The sequence below is a fragment of the Glossina fuscipes genome, unplaced genomic scaffold, assembly GCF_014805625.2.
Source record: "Glossina fuscipes isolate IAEA_lab_2018 unplaced genomic scaffold, Yale_Gfus_2 26, whole genome shotgun sequence".
Taxonomy (NCBI): domain Eukaryota; kingdom Metazoa; phylum Arthropoda; class Insecta; order Diptera; family Glossinidae; genus Glossina; species Glossina fuscipes.
In genome coordinates, this window is record NW_023998421.1 from 4878375 (window position 1) to 4894887 (window position 16513).

At 31.2% G+C, this 16513-nt stretch overlaps 1 protein-coding gene across 1 annotated transcript; it reads right to left on the reverse strand.

Moving 5' to 3' along the window:
• Nucleotides 1-1022: 1022 nt before the first annotated feature.
• LOC119635258 (S-adenosylmethionine synthase) lies at nt 1023-12855 on the reverse strand. The gene is given in 8 exon segments (XM_038029951.1): nt 1023-1455; nt 1509-1722; nt 1725-1971; nt 2675-2818; nt 6866-6978; nt 7112-7234; nt 7729-7806; nt 12544-12855. Coding segments are annotated over 8 exon segments (1146 nt in total). The 5' UTR covers nt 12665-12855; the 3' UTR covers nt 1023-1349.
• Between the last annotated feature and the right edge of the window lie 3658 nt (nt 12856-16513).

Consider the following 16513-nt stretch of genomic DNA (forward strand, 5'->3'; position numbering starts at 1 on the left):
CTTTCATTTTTTTTCTAATACATTTTTGCAGGTCCATTGTATCGTTTATAAGAAAAGGTACCGAAGCTGCCACTTCTGTTTACTCACTTCGCGAGAGGTCAATATGACTCGTCACCCACGAACTTTTAATTTTTTCTCCGTAAATAACAAAGGTACTTCTTATACTCATAATGTTGTTCCACTTGGAATGTAAGAAGTTACTGGTAGCTTTTTGACCGACTATCGACTAAGGTCTGTTTATATTTTCTTTAATATTTTTAATTGTTGTAATTGCTGAAGCGATTTCATGTATGATATCAACGGATTCACTCAAACACTTGTTAAGCAAAAATTGTGCCTCAAAAGCTTATTTGTAGATTTTGTTGTTGTTGACTGAGTAATTGAGCAATAATTCTTCCAAAGTAAACATCGGCTTATTATAATGTTTTCTTTTTTTATTTCGAATATAATTATGTATTACATCTGTCTATGTGTTTAGTTTAAAGTGTTTATGGTCTTGATCGCATAATTGTCTTTACTTTTATTTTAATATATTATTAAATATTTTGGCGCCCTTTGGAAACGCGTACAACTTTAATTACGGTTTGCTTAATGTATCTGATTTATTTAATTTAATTATATTTCTTTTGTATTGTTTTTGTTTCTTCATTTTTCTCATTCTTGATTTGGATGATTTGATTCATTTATAGTAATTACTTAAGAGGAAAGACTAAATACGCACAATAATTATTATTGGTTTCTTTTGTTTTTACTATTATTTTCTATTTATCCTTAAAATTTCTGTAGGAGAAAAATTAATATTACATTAATAGCACAATCGACTTATTTAGGACTTGTCTTCACCAATTTTTTAAACATTTATAGTCAGGACTTATAAGGATATATTAAAATAGATAAGTAGGTAGGTAGAGAGTTGAGACACAGGGATGACATAGATTTCTTCATGCAAAATACATGGAAAAAGTATTAAGAAAAAGAAAAAAAAAGGAATTAATAAAAAGTTTAAAAACAAGCATGTAACAAAACTGTTTGTTAAAATGTTCAATTTGTTGTAAATTTTTAATTTAAAACATCTATGTTAAGCAGTGTTATTTTTTTATATATATGTAAAATTTCGTTTGCGATTTCTTATGACGGTTGAGTTTTTGAACTTAATTAATTTAGATATTTAAATTAAAAAACGAAGGGACAAGGATTTTGAATTAAAACATTTTTATAAAACAAATCTTAATGAAAAACTAAAAATTAAAAAAAAAAAAATAATAATAAAAACTAACGATTAAAAATTACGCGGTTTTACACTTTTTAGCACACGGCGGCTGAGGCAGCTGTTGCGTGTCAGCGTCTAGTCAATTGATCTTCAGAGGTTTAGCCTGCTCCCATGAAAAACAGTCACGTCCGAAATGGCCATAAGTACTTGTGCGCTGGTAAATGGGACGCTTCAATTGGAGATCCCTAGAAAATAAAGACATTAAATAAAGAATTTTTTATAATATCGAATTTCTTACTTGACAATCTTGCCGGGTCTCAAATCGAAGTTCTTTCTAATAATATCCAACAATTCCTTTTGAGACTTATGCGAGGTCCCATAATCAAAAACGGTAATCGATAGCGGTTCAGCTAAACCGATAGCATATGACACTTGAACTAAGCAACGTTTGCAGAGACCGGCTTTAACCAACGATTTTGCCACCCAACGAGCCGCGTAAGCTGCCGAACGATGATCTTACGTCCAGTTAGACCGGCATCACCCATAGGACCACCAATGACAAACAAACCGCACGGGTTAATATGCACAATAGTGTTAGAATCAAAGTATTTGGCGGGAATTACAGGAATGACAACCTTTTCCCTAACCTCGTTACGCAGTTCGTCTAGCGTGATGTCGTCAGAATGTTGCATAGAAACAACAATGGTGTGTACACGTTTGGGAACAGCCGAACCCTGATTGAATAAATACTCGCAGGTAACCTGAAACAAAATAAACATTAATATTACCATTTGAAAAAACATTTGATAAGGTTGGAGTCGGATTTTTCTATAATACAATGTATGTGTAAGAAAATTTTTCTCAATACATTTTTATACCCTACAACGCTTTCGACTCATGGATATACTGCAACACCCAGAGTGATTTGAGACGGTTCCAACTTTTATTACAACGATCGCTCCCGAATCACTTTCGGAGTCGATCCGTCGGTCCATCTTGTCTCCTGTGTTCAACCAGCAGGTCACAAATTTTTTAAATATTTTGATGAAACGTGATACCCAGACACTTTTTGACCTAAGGATGGACGCTTCGAATTGAAACACATGATCGACCATTTCCCATTTAACACATCATTTTGAAATGCCGCTATATGGGTAACTGTATTAAACGAAATTGTCTACAAGGTATATACTCGTATCCCCTGTTCCGGTAGGAAGAAAGAGGGTCATCTGAAACTTCTGCTTTTCTTTGCAGCAAAACGCATGGTCGCAATAAAGTTCCCCACCAAGTAAGAAAGTAAACTATTCCAGCGGTATAAATCAACTATACCCCCGCAACGGACCATTTCCGTGATCAGGCCAAAGCTGGAAAATGACTTCGGAGGCTTCTCACGCCCGTAGGTAAAGGCAGCCAAAAGAGTACAAAAGGGGCCTAAAGAACAGATCAATACAGGTTTTGTCTTACCTGTGTTTTCGAGTCAGGACGCGCCCATCGTAAGTCGCCGGAACGGCGTAATTCTGCTATTTTCTCATTTAGTTTGTGCGCCAAGACGACAGTCAACGGCATGCATTCTTCTGTTTCATCGGTTGCATAGCCGAACATAATACCCTATATATATATATATATATAGTAACAATAAATGATAAAGAATATATATAATGAATGAAGAAAACTTTAAAACAAGTGTTAATAAATCTGTTTATCAAAGGTTATAAATAAAATAAAATACACAACAAATTAATAACAAGAGACCAAAAACAAATGAAAAAAGCTTAGCGCAGGCATGAGAATCAAAGATTATGAATTGTGAAATATGAGATGCGAATGAAAAAAAAAAAAAAAAAAAAAGAAAAGAAGACAGAAAGAAAAGTAATATTTTTCAAATAATAATAATATGTAAGTAAAAGAACTAGAAAACTATTGGACCAAATCGCTAAAAGCCAGAATTTTAAAAACACAAAAACAATCATCTCCAATTTAATGAGAGTGCTTAAAGCAATCCAATCTCTGATAAAAAAGTATTATTGAAAAATTCTACAAAATTACAGCTTTTTACAAAAAGAAGAGACTGTTAAATATATTAACATATAATTGAATTTTGCACACCTGATCTCCGGCACCGATCTCGTCTTCAGTACGATTAATATGCACTCCTGCAGCAATTTCCGGCGATTGTTGGTCCAATGCTAATAAAACAGTGCATGTCTTATAATCGAAACCTTTTTATGGTCGATAGATTTATGTTTTTTTTTTTTTTTAAATTTTGATTTTATATATTTTTAAGGCGTTATTACACATTAGGTGGACACACATTATTTAGACGCACACACAAACATTTACAAATTATGGAAAGAAAGAAAGAGAAAAAATATGGATAAAAATTTGTTATAATTCTTATGAAAAGTGAAAATACTTGAAAAAACCTTTTTTTTTTTTTCTTTTTATAACAATACAATCTAATATTCACATTTCTATATTGACGAAACACAATAGTTACATATCGACCCCTCAATAGAATAAGTTGAATAAGTAAGTACTATATGCGGTGTAGTGTTGAGAATAATACCCAAAATAGATAGTGAAAATGTGGTTTTAAACATCGCCGCCAACGATTTTATGGAAAACGTGTCACAAGTTTACTTTTTTCATAAATAAATTATTGAATTTTTTTTTATGAGAATATCATCGATAATGGGATAAGCTAGAAAAACGAATAAATTCGAAAGAGTGAAATTCTTCCCACTTTTTTTAATTTTTTTTTTTTTTTTTTTTTTTTTTTTTTTTTTTTTTTTTTTTTGAGGACAAATTTAAATAAAATTAAGTGTTTAAGATTTAATTTATGACGACTTATGAATGATTTTTATAAAAAAAAAAAAAAAAATATTAACCTTCATACATGAGATTTTATTTACTATCAAATATCAGCTCCACTTAGCATGTCTTGCCGATGTCGTATTTAAATTTCTAATCTTTAATGCTTTATATGATATGCAAAAAAAAAAAAAAAAGGAAGCTGAGTATGTATGCTATTTATCGGTTACGATGCTTTTTGTAGGTTTACAATGTTTGGGTTGGCGCTAGATTCCTAGCTAGGATTCATATTGGCTGAGAGTGCGCTATTGTAATAGATGCGCGTTCTCCTTTCTTTCGTATTCATTTATTTTTTATATATACATTTGTTTTTTCTTGCTTTTCATTCATAGCTTTTTATAAAAGTCATTTGGTTAAGTTATAATTTTTAAACTCAGCGGCTTTTGTCAAAGCTTCGGCTTCAGAGCCCCATAAAGTATATATGAACCGATTTAAGCACGTTCGTCTGTCCGCATGCGGTCTGAAACAAACGTTTTCCTGCTCACAAAAATGAAACTAAAGGCTTCAAATCCGAGCGAAACACCCGGAAGCGGATTGGTTAAGAATGGAAAATATCACTCACATCTACACAAAATTATAAGCGATCAAATTTTTATTTATTTCATTTTTTTAATGTTTTCAGCTTATCACTCATAAGGTAAAGATGACCGAATATTGAAAATTATTCTGTACATTCCTCAAATAAAGATATATTATCAGTCGAAAAATGTGTTAATTCTAAAATAAATACAGTGGTAGCCACAACGTGGAAGATTTGTTTCTCCTTTGCGTTATAATGAGTCGAGTATGAAATAAAGGGATTTTTAAAGTGGAGTATGACAAGTTAAGTGTGTTAATTCTATATCAAATATCGCGGACGTGACGACGGTATATGACATATAAAGTTGATGAGTATAATGGATTCGGTCGCCACCGAATATAATTTAATAAATATGTATAAGCGTAAACATCCAAGAGCCAAGAAAACTTTTCTTGGAATTGTACGAGTAGTTTCTCTAATTAGTAAGAAAAATTGCAACTGGAAGTTGACAATGTCATTGACAGTCAAGCGATATTAGTTCGAATCGGTTCCTCCTACGATATACGTTCCAGAGATTCGTTGAAGTAAACATTTTGCAAAACTATTAGACATAAACGAAAAAGAAGACGAAGCGAAACGTAGAAGCGTTTTATTTATATATAAATCTGACATTAAACCTAGTACTACCACATACAAATTCAACAAATCCTCATAAACGTAATATAATAAACGAATTGTTTTGTTTATGCAAAAGTTATTGATTCAAACTATTGATAAATTGATTTTTCAGACATTAATAAAAGAGGCAACTTAATCTCGGCAAACAAACACTACCATTTCCCGACATTTCTAATGCTCAAAGACCACATGGTACGTATTATCTTACATGAATCGGAATAAACTATAATTATTTTTTTGTTTTGCTTATCCTCGTATTGTGAATTGTGAATAGTTCAATAAAAAAAAAAAAAAAAAAAATGTTACGATATAAATTCTATCAATGAATTTCAAGGAATTTTTCATTCAACAATCCAGGGTAAGAGATAGTGTTAAACGTAGTTGTTTTTTGAATTACGAAAACTACAAATTCGTGGCACATCAATTTCCCACATCTTCCGCTGATCAATTTGTTTATAGTAACTTCTTAAACCTAATCCATAGACGATGACCGTTTTTTGCGACAATTTTCCACTTATTTCATATTTCATTTCCAAAATATTTTTTACTTTACTTAATTTCCGCCACAGAGGCCGAGTAAGCAAAAGATCTCAACTAACAATACCATGATTGTGGGTACAAATCTCAAGTGCGGTAGAATTTTCAATAAATCCGATAGCCTCTAAGACTTAGTCTTGGAGTTTATTTCTCCGGCTAAATGAATTTTAATAATAACGATACTTTATATTAACAATCAAAACTAAAAAAAAAAAAAAGCAATATTTGTAAATTTGCCGTTAGTCATGATTTCAAGATATTTATTATTATTATTAGAAAGAAATCTCGTATCTTCGATACAAAGGACGTGTTGTGAGGAACAATTTTTTCAGAACATTTCAGAACAACAATTGTAGTGTCATGGTCGATAATTTCTTTACGAGCTATGAACGGAACTACAACTTAAGCAGAACTTACATAACAACAAATAAATTTTTTAATACCGTAAGAAGTACTATCGAGGAAGAATCGCAGGCAATGTAATATTTGAAGTGCTTAAAAAACTGTGGCCGTCTTTATTCTAATAAATTTTCAATTCTGAGTTTTCGCTTTCCTACTAAGCACACACACACACACACACACACACACACATAAATGCGTCTTCAAAAATCTTGCATGAAATTTCACTCGCATATGTATGAAAAATCTTTAGAAAGTTAATAACTAAAAAAAAATGAAAATAAATAAATAAATAAATGAAAAGAAAACGATTTGTGCTGGTAAATAACCAAAGGCAGAAACAATCTTTTTTTCTTTATTTTATCACTCACTCGACAGTAATATATATGAAGCGAGTATCAAAAGATTGAATTCGAATAAAAATTATTTCCTTTGACAAGAATGCTAATAAAACTGTTGAAAAATTTTATGTTTATGTATTAATAATGCCAAAAGTAAAAAAATCAGTGGTTAGTTTGTTATTTGAAGAAAAAAAAAAAAGAAAAAAAATGAAGACCAATCATGGATTGTGATAAAGAGGCATAAACGCGTTAACAGAAGAACGACGTTGACAATACTTTTCTTTGGTAAGTATTAAAATCATTATTCACCTGATCACCAGCGCCGAGCTCGTCGTCGTGACGATTAATATGTACACCATGGGCAATATCATGCGACTGCTGTTCAATGGCGACAAGTAAATTCAAGGTTCTCCAATCGAATCCTTTTATTTTGAGAAATAATTTTTATGTAGTAACTTTCATAAAACAAATCCCACCCATTTTGCTTTCTATTACATCGGTTTTTTTTTTTTTTTTTTTTTTTTGGAAATTCTAAGCCGAAAAATGGAAACTTACCCTTTGATGAATCATCGTAGCCAATATGTTTTACCGTTTCACGCACGACTTTTTGATAGTCGATGACAGCCTTTGATGTTATCTCGCCACATAATAAAATCATGCCCGTTTTAGCAACAGTTTCTAAAAGTAAACAAATAAAAAATGAAAATGATACTTTTACTTTATTTATTTAGTTTAAAGAGTGCCGCGCTTACATTTCAATAACAATAAACAATCAAAAAAAAAAAAAAAGAAAAAAGAGTTTTTTTCCCACCATAACTTAAACCACTTATGCAGGCTAAACATATCGACAATAATGATGGACGAATTGACATCCACAGTGAAATTGATTCAAAATCTTGCTCTAATCGAAGCTGATGGAGTTATTAATTATGGACTTGATATTAACTTTTTTTAAAAGCTTTAAGGATTACTCAGATTCCTTGTTAACTAAGGATTGCGGAAACAGATCTCCCAATTTTATTAGTATAGGATATAAGGAAGAGCAGGTAATTGATCGAAAATTTATATGAAAGCTGAAAATCGGAGATCGGAGTACTTAACTTACTTAATTATTTTTTTAATTGTAAATTATTAGTTCAAAAATAAACATTTTAATTAATGCTTTTAATTACCACATGCAACTTTAGCATCAGGATCCTGCTTTAAGTGTGCGTCCAAGATAGCATCACTAATTTGATCGCACATTTTATCTGCAAAGAAATACAAAGAAATCAGACAAAATTAGAACTAAGCGCAAATATAGAATATGTATGTAGGTATATATGCGAATGAATGAATGAGAAAGAAAGAGATTTTCGCACAAACATATTGAAAGCAGATGTAGAAGATTCAATTATCGAAATTCAATGCCAGTCGTCTGATGACGATATAAATAAAGAAAATACGCGATTATGCATTAATTTTTAATGCTAATCGGAAAGCGTTCGAGACACAACCAGACAAAACACAACATTTTATGAACAAAAAAATTAAAAAGGTTTTATATTTCTCGCAATAACAAAACAGAAATAAAAATAATTACTTGTTGAGAATGTTAACATCTATTGCAAGGTTTTTTATATCAATAAATAAATAAAGTTCTTTGACGAACTTATGCTAATAAGAACAAGATTTAGGGCGACATTTTGGATACTCATCATATTTCAGTACAACGACATTCTCTTAATAGTGTCAGTGGGTCAACCGAGAGTTCGCTTATTCTCTTCACATATTTCAGATATTAACTCTGAACATTGCGTGCATATTGGGTGATCCGTTAAAATACATACGTTTATACATTAGAGAATAGGCAGTACATTAGAATCTAATAATCAGGAACATGCACCTGAATGATGTGGATCGGTCTATAATCATTTCTCTCTACCGTTTCATCTGTCTCTCTGCTAACCGACTTTCCAAACTCTTGAAACTTTGTCTATGTACATTATTACTTGCTCGACCTTAAAGGCTGGCATGCTCAGCCCAGAGAAATTCTAAAATAAGTATTAAAACCCGTCGGCCCTATTTCAACCGTTGAACTGTTAAATCTGAAATTCATTTGAAATAAACTGGAAACGGCGATGCTGCACACAACATTTTAAATATATATACACAATCTTGTGTATATTTTTATAGTGTGCACAATGTAAGATCTTGCTACGGAAGTGTCGCATTTCACAATTTGAGTTTTCATGAAAATTAATCGATTTTCTAGGAACCCAATTTTTAAGAAAGGGAATGTCAAATATAATATACATTCATGGCGCTTTATCTAAGTCACGACAAGACTAGAAAGATAATTAAGACGTTGTAAATAATATGTAAATAGATCTCCTAAGAATTGTAAGCAATACATATACAATGCTAAAAATCACAATTCACCTGTACAAACTTAGTTCCAACAGGAGTTACAAATAATCGTTGCTTCTGTCCTGCTTTCGGGAACTATGTGAATTTCGTATCGCAATGACAAATGAGTTTTAGAGGCTAATCATGAAAAAGAAACGAAAAAGATACCCAGACAGACAACATTGGTTGGAAGTAGCCCTTATCAGAAAGAGCAATGCCTATAGAATGTGAGAAAGTGATGAATTCCAGTTTAATGAGGCAAACTTTGCACAAAATCACCGTATAATAACTTTATTTTTGCTATAATCATTCGTCAACGAACAATAGAGAGGGGAAAGGGCAACACAATGGTGATCAAAAAAAATTGAAAAGAGAGAAAGGAAGTTTTCGCAAGCTTGTTGGTGTGTGCGCTCACTCAATCTTTAATGTCAATGTCTTTACAAAGATTTCCCATCTGAACCATTTTCAGTTGCATTCATCTTTGGGCCAAAATCAATCATAAAAATATTTCAATTTTGTGTGACGGACAGCCAAATGAGTGCGAAAGTGATTCTGAATCGATAATCAAAGTTCTCGTGGGGTATAATATACATCTACACGACCTTAATGCACCACAAGTGGTGTAGAGTATAAGAACTTTGCACTCAGAGACTTTGAAAAAAATTACGAGTCTCTAATAAATTGACGCATTTGGGAATTTCTGATAGCGCCTGTACAGTGTTATTTGTAACGTTTAATATATTTTTAAACTTTTCATTTCCGCTGTTTACTTTGTGAAGAAAAGCAACGAGCGAAAAGCAAAGCTAAGTAGAAAAGGTTTTGTAAATGAACGTCAAAGCGTATTATTTCAGAAAAGTTATTCGAAAATTTTTACATTCACCTAAATTTAGCAACCTACAAGCGTGTGCGTGCGTATAATCAGACGTATTATCGAGTCGCTTATGAATAATGTAAACGAGCTAATGCAAGAAAACAAAATGAACGGAATAATAAAATCATTAATAGAAGAAAGGAAGAAACGAAAGCCATCAATTGTGAAAAAATGAAGAAACACGTGGTTAAAACCAAAAGAGACAAAAAATCAAAACGATCTGTTTTTATTGTGTAGATATCGTACGCCAATGGAAAGGTCGAACTTAATAATCACATATTGTAAGTGAGCTGAATTTCATCAACAAGAATGACTTGTAGAATCAATGTTAGCTATTGAAAATGTAAGTTTTTTTATTTGAAATTTGTTTTGTTGAAAGCAACATCCTATAGAACGATCTTTGCAAATGTTGAATTGATAAGCAAGACTGCGTCATAAAAAAAAAAAACGCTCTTTTCGGTTTTTGTTTTGACTCCAACTTTTATCTCATCATTTTTAAAATGCATTTCAATCACAAAAAAAAAAAACATGTAGACAACAACTACGAAATTTTCGAAAGGTATACCACCGAATATCTTAATGAGTATAAAAATGTGCTCTCTTTCTCTTAGTACTCCCTTGCCGTAGAAATAAACAAGAAATAATGAGAAATTTAAGTTAATTTTCTCTCAAAACCACAAGAGCACATGGCGTACACGTTACAGACAGTTTAAAGATTAAAGGTGGCCAGCTGTTAATTATAAAACTATTGTAGTTAAAAGTCTAATCGAAAAATATTATATGCAATGTTGCTGATAGCTCGTGATTCTGTTATTCTACGCATGAACACTTGTTTTTATTTACGTTACTTTCATTCTTGATTTGAAAGCAATTAAAATCATTTAAGTTAAGACGCAATTTAATCAATATATTTCGATTTATTTCGTTTGAACCAGACAAGCTTGTCATTTGTTTTGATAATTAATATGAAAAATATTCTATAAAAATTAGTTATGACTAAGAAACATGTGACAACAACAAATGCTTTAAAATTTATATAAATCTTAACGTTTGTTTACTGTGGATATTACACAAATACAAATAGGAAATTTGTGTGTGGTATATGGGAAGCAATTTAAACTACTCCATTAATTCGTAAATGGTATGAGAGGATTGAAGTGTATTTTTAATAGGAAATAAAGGCAGATTGCCTATGTGAGAAAGTTTAATTACATCGACCGCTTCTATTAGTTATTCGGTTCTTATACCGTGTATGAATGTATGCTTTCAATACTTGAGAATATATCCAAACAATGCAAAGAACATGTAGGTTATTCCATCTGCGTTTATAAATCAGAGAACACTATGATAGAATTATTAAATTTTTCTCTTCTCTAGGAATTTAATCAATCAACCTAATGGCCTGCTCATATACAAAACTGCTACATTTCTATAATGGAGATCTACTTTGCAAGCATTAAGAAAAATGCGCTTTGACGAATGAAAAATTATTTCCATTGTAGAAAGTGGCAGCGGGTTGCATCGATTGAATTCTTTAGAAAAGAAAATTTATAAAATGTCTGTCCTCTAATTGTACGCAGTTGAAAATCACATTGACCTCTTCATTGAAAAGTGATTCTTTTTAAAAGAACTTCTCAAAAATGGAATAAATGCAATACGCAATTCAAAAAGAAGCAGCCAACGAAAAATACTCCGTAGGTTTTGTCCTTTTAAATAACAATCTCTAATCATTTCAGTATAAAGAGTTAGTGTGATTCACTCAACTCGGGAATTCCATTCAAATAATTGGAATATTGTAATATTTCACTCCCAACAAAATCATTATCAAAATTATTATTGTAAATATGATTCACAAAACAACAATCTCTCCAATCTATATTATACAAAAATTTTCTTATTATTCATAATTTAATAACATAAACCTATCACACAAAAACGCGTGCGTAATATAAGAACGCCTGGTCGCTCTAATCTTTTGCACAAAGAAATTCAGATCAAAATATATAAATATTTATGGTTGGTTGCTCGTAATGCAAGCATTCTCGGAAGAAAATAAGAAATTGTTATCGAATACAAACAATAAAAGAAAGAATTAAAAAAATAAAAAGACACTGTTCAAGAAGGTTTTTTTTTCTTTGGCGAAAAGCGAAGCCATGGAAAGGAGAGAGTGATTAACTAAAACCACGCGTGCCCACATTGCCTAAAGAACCGCATGAGCAGAAGAAGCAAAATATAAAAACAAGAAGACACCGAAATATAAACAAATTTATAACCGGATCCAATTAACCAATATTGCTGCTACCTATGCACAAACAAACGCACCTGTAAGCTACGTAAAATATATACACGAAAAAAACTATACACAAAATGTAACCAAAGCGCAACGAACGTGAGAAGACGCCATTTTGTAGACGGAATTGAAATAAAATTCTAAAAAAAAAAAAAAAAGAAACAAAAACATAGCGAGACAAGACCCCTAGATATGAAAAAATAAATATACAATCTTCACGCATACACTTTTTTTTAGATATTTACACATTTCTGATCTGTGTAGGGTTAATTACAAAATTAAAAGTTGAAATTATTACATTTTTATTATATCGATCCAATATTAGAAAAACGTGTTAGATTAAGACTTTAATGGATGTTATGATGCAATTATACAGAAATTGTTTGTAATTAAATATATATGAATGGCTTAAAAAATATTTTTTAAATGAATACTTACCCGGGTGTCCTTCACCTACGGATTCAGACGTAAATAGAAATGTTTGACCATCCTCCATGTCAAAGGAGTTAGTGCTGTCGTTGCAGCCATTCGCGTGTCCATTTGTTAAAGTTTGTGGCATTTCTTCGCAGCTTTTCTTATTACACTCGCAACAATTTTTCTTAGATGAATATCGTTTTGATTTTACTCTGAATTCGTTTAATTCAGATACTGTACCACTTCTAGTTGTTATTGATGTTTTCGTAGCTGGTGTAGCTGCAGTAGCGGTAGTGTTGGCTGTGTTGGTTTCTAGTGTATTCGCAGAGCTGTTGAAATTTTTTTTTTAAAGATTTTTAATTCTTTTAATTTACTATTTTACATAAGCAAAACATTTAACTGAAATAAGTATTAGTTTTTCTCATGACTAATTAAATAATATAAGCGGAAGTTGTTTCTTTCCTTCTTGTTCTTTTCAATTAATTAACTCTTTTTGCACTTTTTCCCCAGACGAATTTCAAAAAAAATTTTTATGTAACTTTTGTCTGCACAGATTTTTAAATTACACTTCCACTTTTTTCGTTGCTTTTTGCATATGCAATAAGGATCTTCTCCAAGACTAAAACTATGATATCTTCTCGCTAATATCACAATAAAACCTCACAGTAATTACGGACAAACTGATATATATATAATTTTTGTTGTTTTAGCACAATTTTTAAGCAATTTTATAAATATTTCTATTATTCTAAGTAATTCCACTAGTTTTCATTTATGTGTACAAATTATAGACAACGACAGACCACGAAACGACTGCTAATACGGACGGTCCTCACTGTTAGAGGTTTGAGTAGAAAAAGAGCGCAAGTATTTTACAATGTTGTGAATTTATACACCACCGTGGCTTAGCGCGCCGTCTCCGTTCATTTGCTTTTATTGCACTTTCTAGATTTTATTTTCAAAATATTTTCGCTTTCTTGATTGTATCTTGTAGTTATTCTACTTTATTAATTTTTTAATTCACTTCTACCTTTTGGAGGACTAGTTTTGAAATATTTGTACTATCTTTTATTTGTACTAGTATTTCCTTTCTTTTACCTTCCGCTAATATCTGAGGGATCGCTGCCTGCTTTAATTCTGCTGGAACCTTTTCCCATGTGTTTTTACAATTTTTCTTTTAACCACAATGTTGCGTGTTTTTAACAAAATCAGCTGTTTCTTCTTTAATTCCTTTTAAATTGCACAATAGCAAGTGACAGGGTTGCCGAAATAATAGTTTTTAGTTCAATATTTATCAAAGGGTAATAAATATTAAAAAAACCATGTTTTGGCGCGGCAAGTGATCGTAAGAGAAAAAACAAAAACTACTTTTCTTTCTTTGTACATTCTTTTTTCAATGTCCCCTAAACATATCCTTCATAAGCAAGATGAAAGGTATACGTGTAAAACTATCGTGTGACTTCGTTTTTCAATTGAAATTCTGCGGGAGCAACGTTCTTCTTAGCAACGTTTTTCAACCTAGATAAACGTATTCGAAGTTGCCGCACAATCGCCAAGAGAATCGAAATCAATTTCCGGTAACAGGCTTGTTTAGAAAAACGACATAGCCAAGCAGAATCTAAAATACGTCAAGTGCTCTTAATGACCATCTGGATTCATGGATATATACCTGCTGTTCGCCTTGAAATATCCATCTATAAATTTATCTACAAGCGAAGTTACTATGGCCATAGTTGTAGTTGGCGTAATTATTAAATAGTGTAGCTATTTTCAAGCGTCTTCTTCATTTATGCCATTTTATATATAAATTTCATTTACAAATCTAAGGTTTACTTTAAAAGTCTTATCTAAAGCCAATGTAATTTTTTAATTAGTTAAGATCACATGATTTTATATTACCTAAAGTTATTGACACTTTCACTAATACAAGAAAAAAATGTGACTTAATAATTAAAAATCAATGTTAAGATCATTTCTTAGAATGATAAGGATTTTGATCGACTAAGCGCTCTCACATTGAACTTTCATGTCATTATCATAGCACAACTTCCACTATTAAAATATTTCGTATTAGATTTTTCCTTCAGAATAATATATTTTTATTTTCCCCCGTCTCTCTATAAAGAAATTTCAAAATTTCACTTACTTTACAGAGCAACAATTTTGTTAAGACTGTTGAATGATTATAGATTTCGGCTACATTTATAATATTTCCACTCTATTACGGAAATATCACGTTCGAATTCATGGGATGTTATCAGCATTTTGTAAATGAGATGATTTGAATAATTTTTCAATATGTATGCATATGTATTCTGTACCTGCGACTTGTAGGCTTTTAAGAAATGCTGCTTTGATGCCAGTAGGAGATACTGTTACTTGGTGATAACACAATTTTAACAGATAATTTTTATAAAATAGTTATTGGAAACAATTTCAAATAAATGCTTTGAAACCATTCTTTCCCAACTGATTATGTCTACTTTAATTATTATATCCGATTGCTCTCTGAACAGGGCGTACAATCGATAAATTTGGCACTTTATCGTTATTTTTACAAACAACATTCCCCAGAAACTTTCTAAAGTGCGAATTCGCACATGCGCATGTAATCAACTGACTCCATCAATTGATGGCTTTCGCAGCCATCTTAATTAATTCCTTCAAGTTTGAATGGACATACAACAGCAGACTAATACAACTGATAGCTAAACCTCATTTCGAAAGATTGCATATTTCCCTAAAATCATTATCATGAAAATTGATGGGATGGCCGCGCGTAGTTATTATATTTTATTAAGTAAACTATTCTTTCGATTATTTGTGAGATTATTCTTTTGAAAAAAAAAATTCAAATAGTTATCTGTTAGTTTTCCTTTCAAAATTTTGACCTTCTCACATTTTTAACATTGACGACAACAAAACAAAATTTTCATATCATGAGAAGCCATCGTTTATTCGCGACTTAAGTAAGCTTTTCTTACATTCGTGCAGTGAATACGTGGAATAATTTTCTTTTTTCGTATCAAAAAGATTTCCAAAATTCATTTAATTTAAAGTGAACGGATTTTAGAAACGGCAAGTCACTGTTTCATACTCAAAGCTAGATTATTTATTTAAATATCAACTTTGTTTTTTCTCTTCCTCCCTCTAGCATAATAAAAATCTTTAAATCAGATAAGCCAAAGTTTATTTATTTGTCTGATTTTTAACATATTGCGAATGTGTAATTCACTATCGATAACATAAATCACGAGATGCTGTCTATTTTGAATGAATAATAAAAATGAATAACGAAAATAATCTTAATTTATGTATATACCTCCTGAGTGTATTAGCAATGTTTTTTTGAACTGCAACAACCAGAGATATAAGTGACGCAAATTTCTTCTACCAATTATCGCTTATCTATATTAGGATGTTATTCAAATTTGATGGGTATTTGCTTAGAAAAACATAAATGCTTTCGGAGAGAAATTTTATGTAGAGAATGAAGAGAAACCATTTACTTACGTAAAATTAATTGGATTCAAAATTAGCACAAGGACCGAAGCAGAGGGAGTAATTGACAATGAATATATGATTGGCTTAATGTCACCCCGGCTTGGCGTTTGCTTATAAGTTGCATTTCTTTTTTTTTTGAATTCAATAAGGAAAATGTATACATGTTTAAATAACGTTTACGTTGAGAAAGGTGAAATACTGAAAAATTACGGTTTGTACCCGTACCATAGATCACTTTAAACTAAATGACTAAGGCACCACAAAAAATTTTGTTAAACAAAGGTATATTTATTCCGTGTTATTCGCGACTTGTAGTTCCAAGTGTTAAGTTTGGAATGAGAAAACTTCTATCTTATAGCAGATATAAAAAGGTCAAACATGATTCTGTTATTGTTTCTAAATTTTGAGTACTTCATTCAGTGCAACCAAATGAATCACAAGTAATCAGCAAAGTAAGCAGACAAATTCGCCGCCCAATTCCGACAAGCTC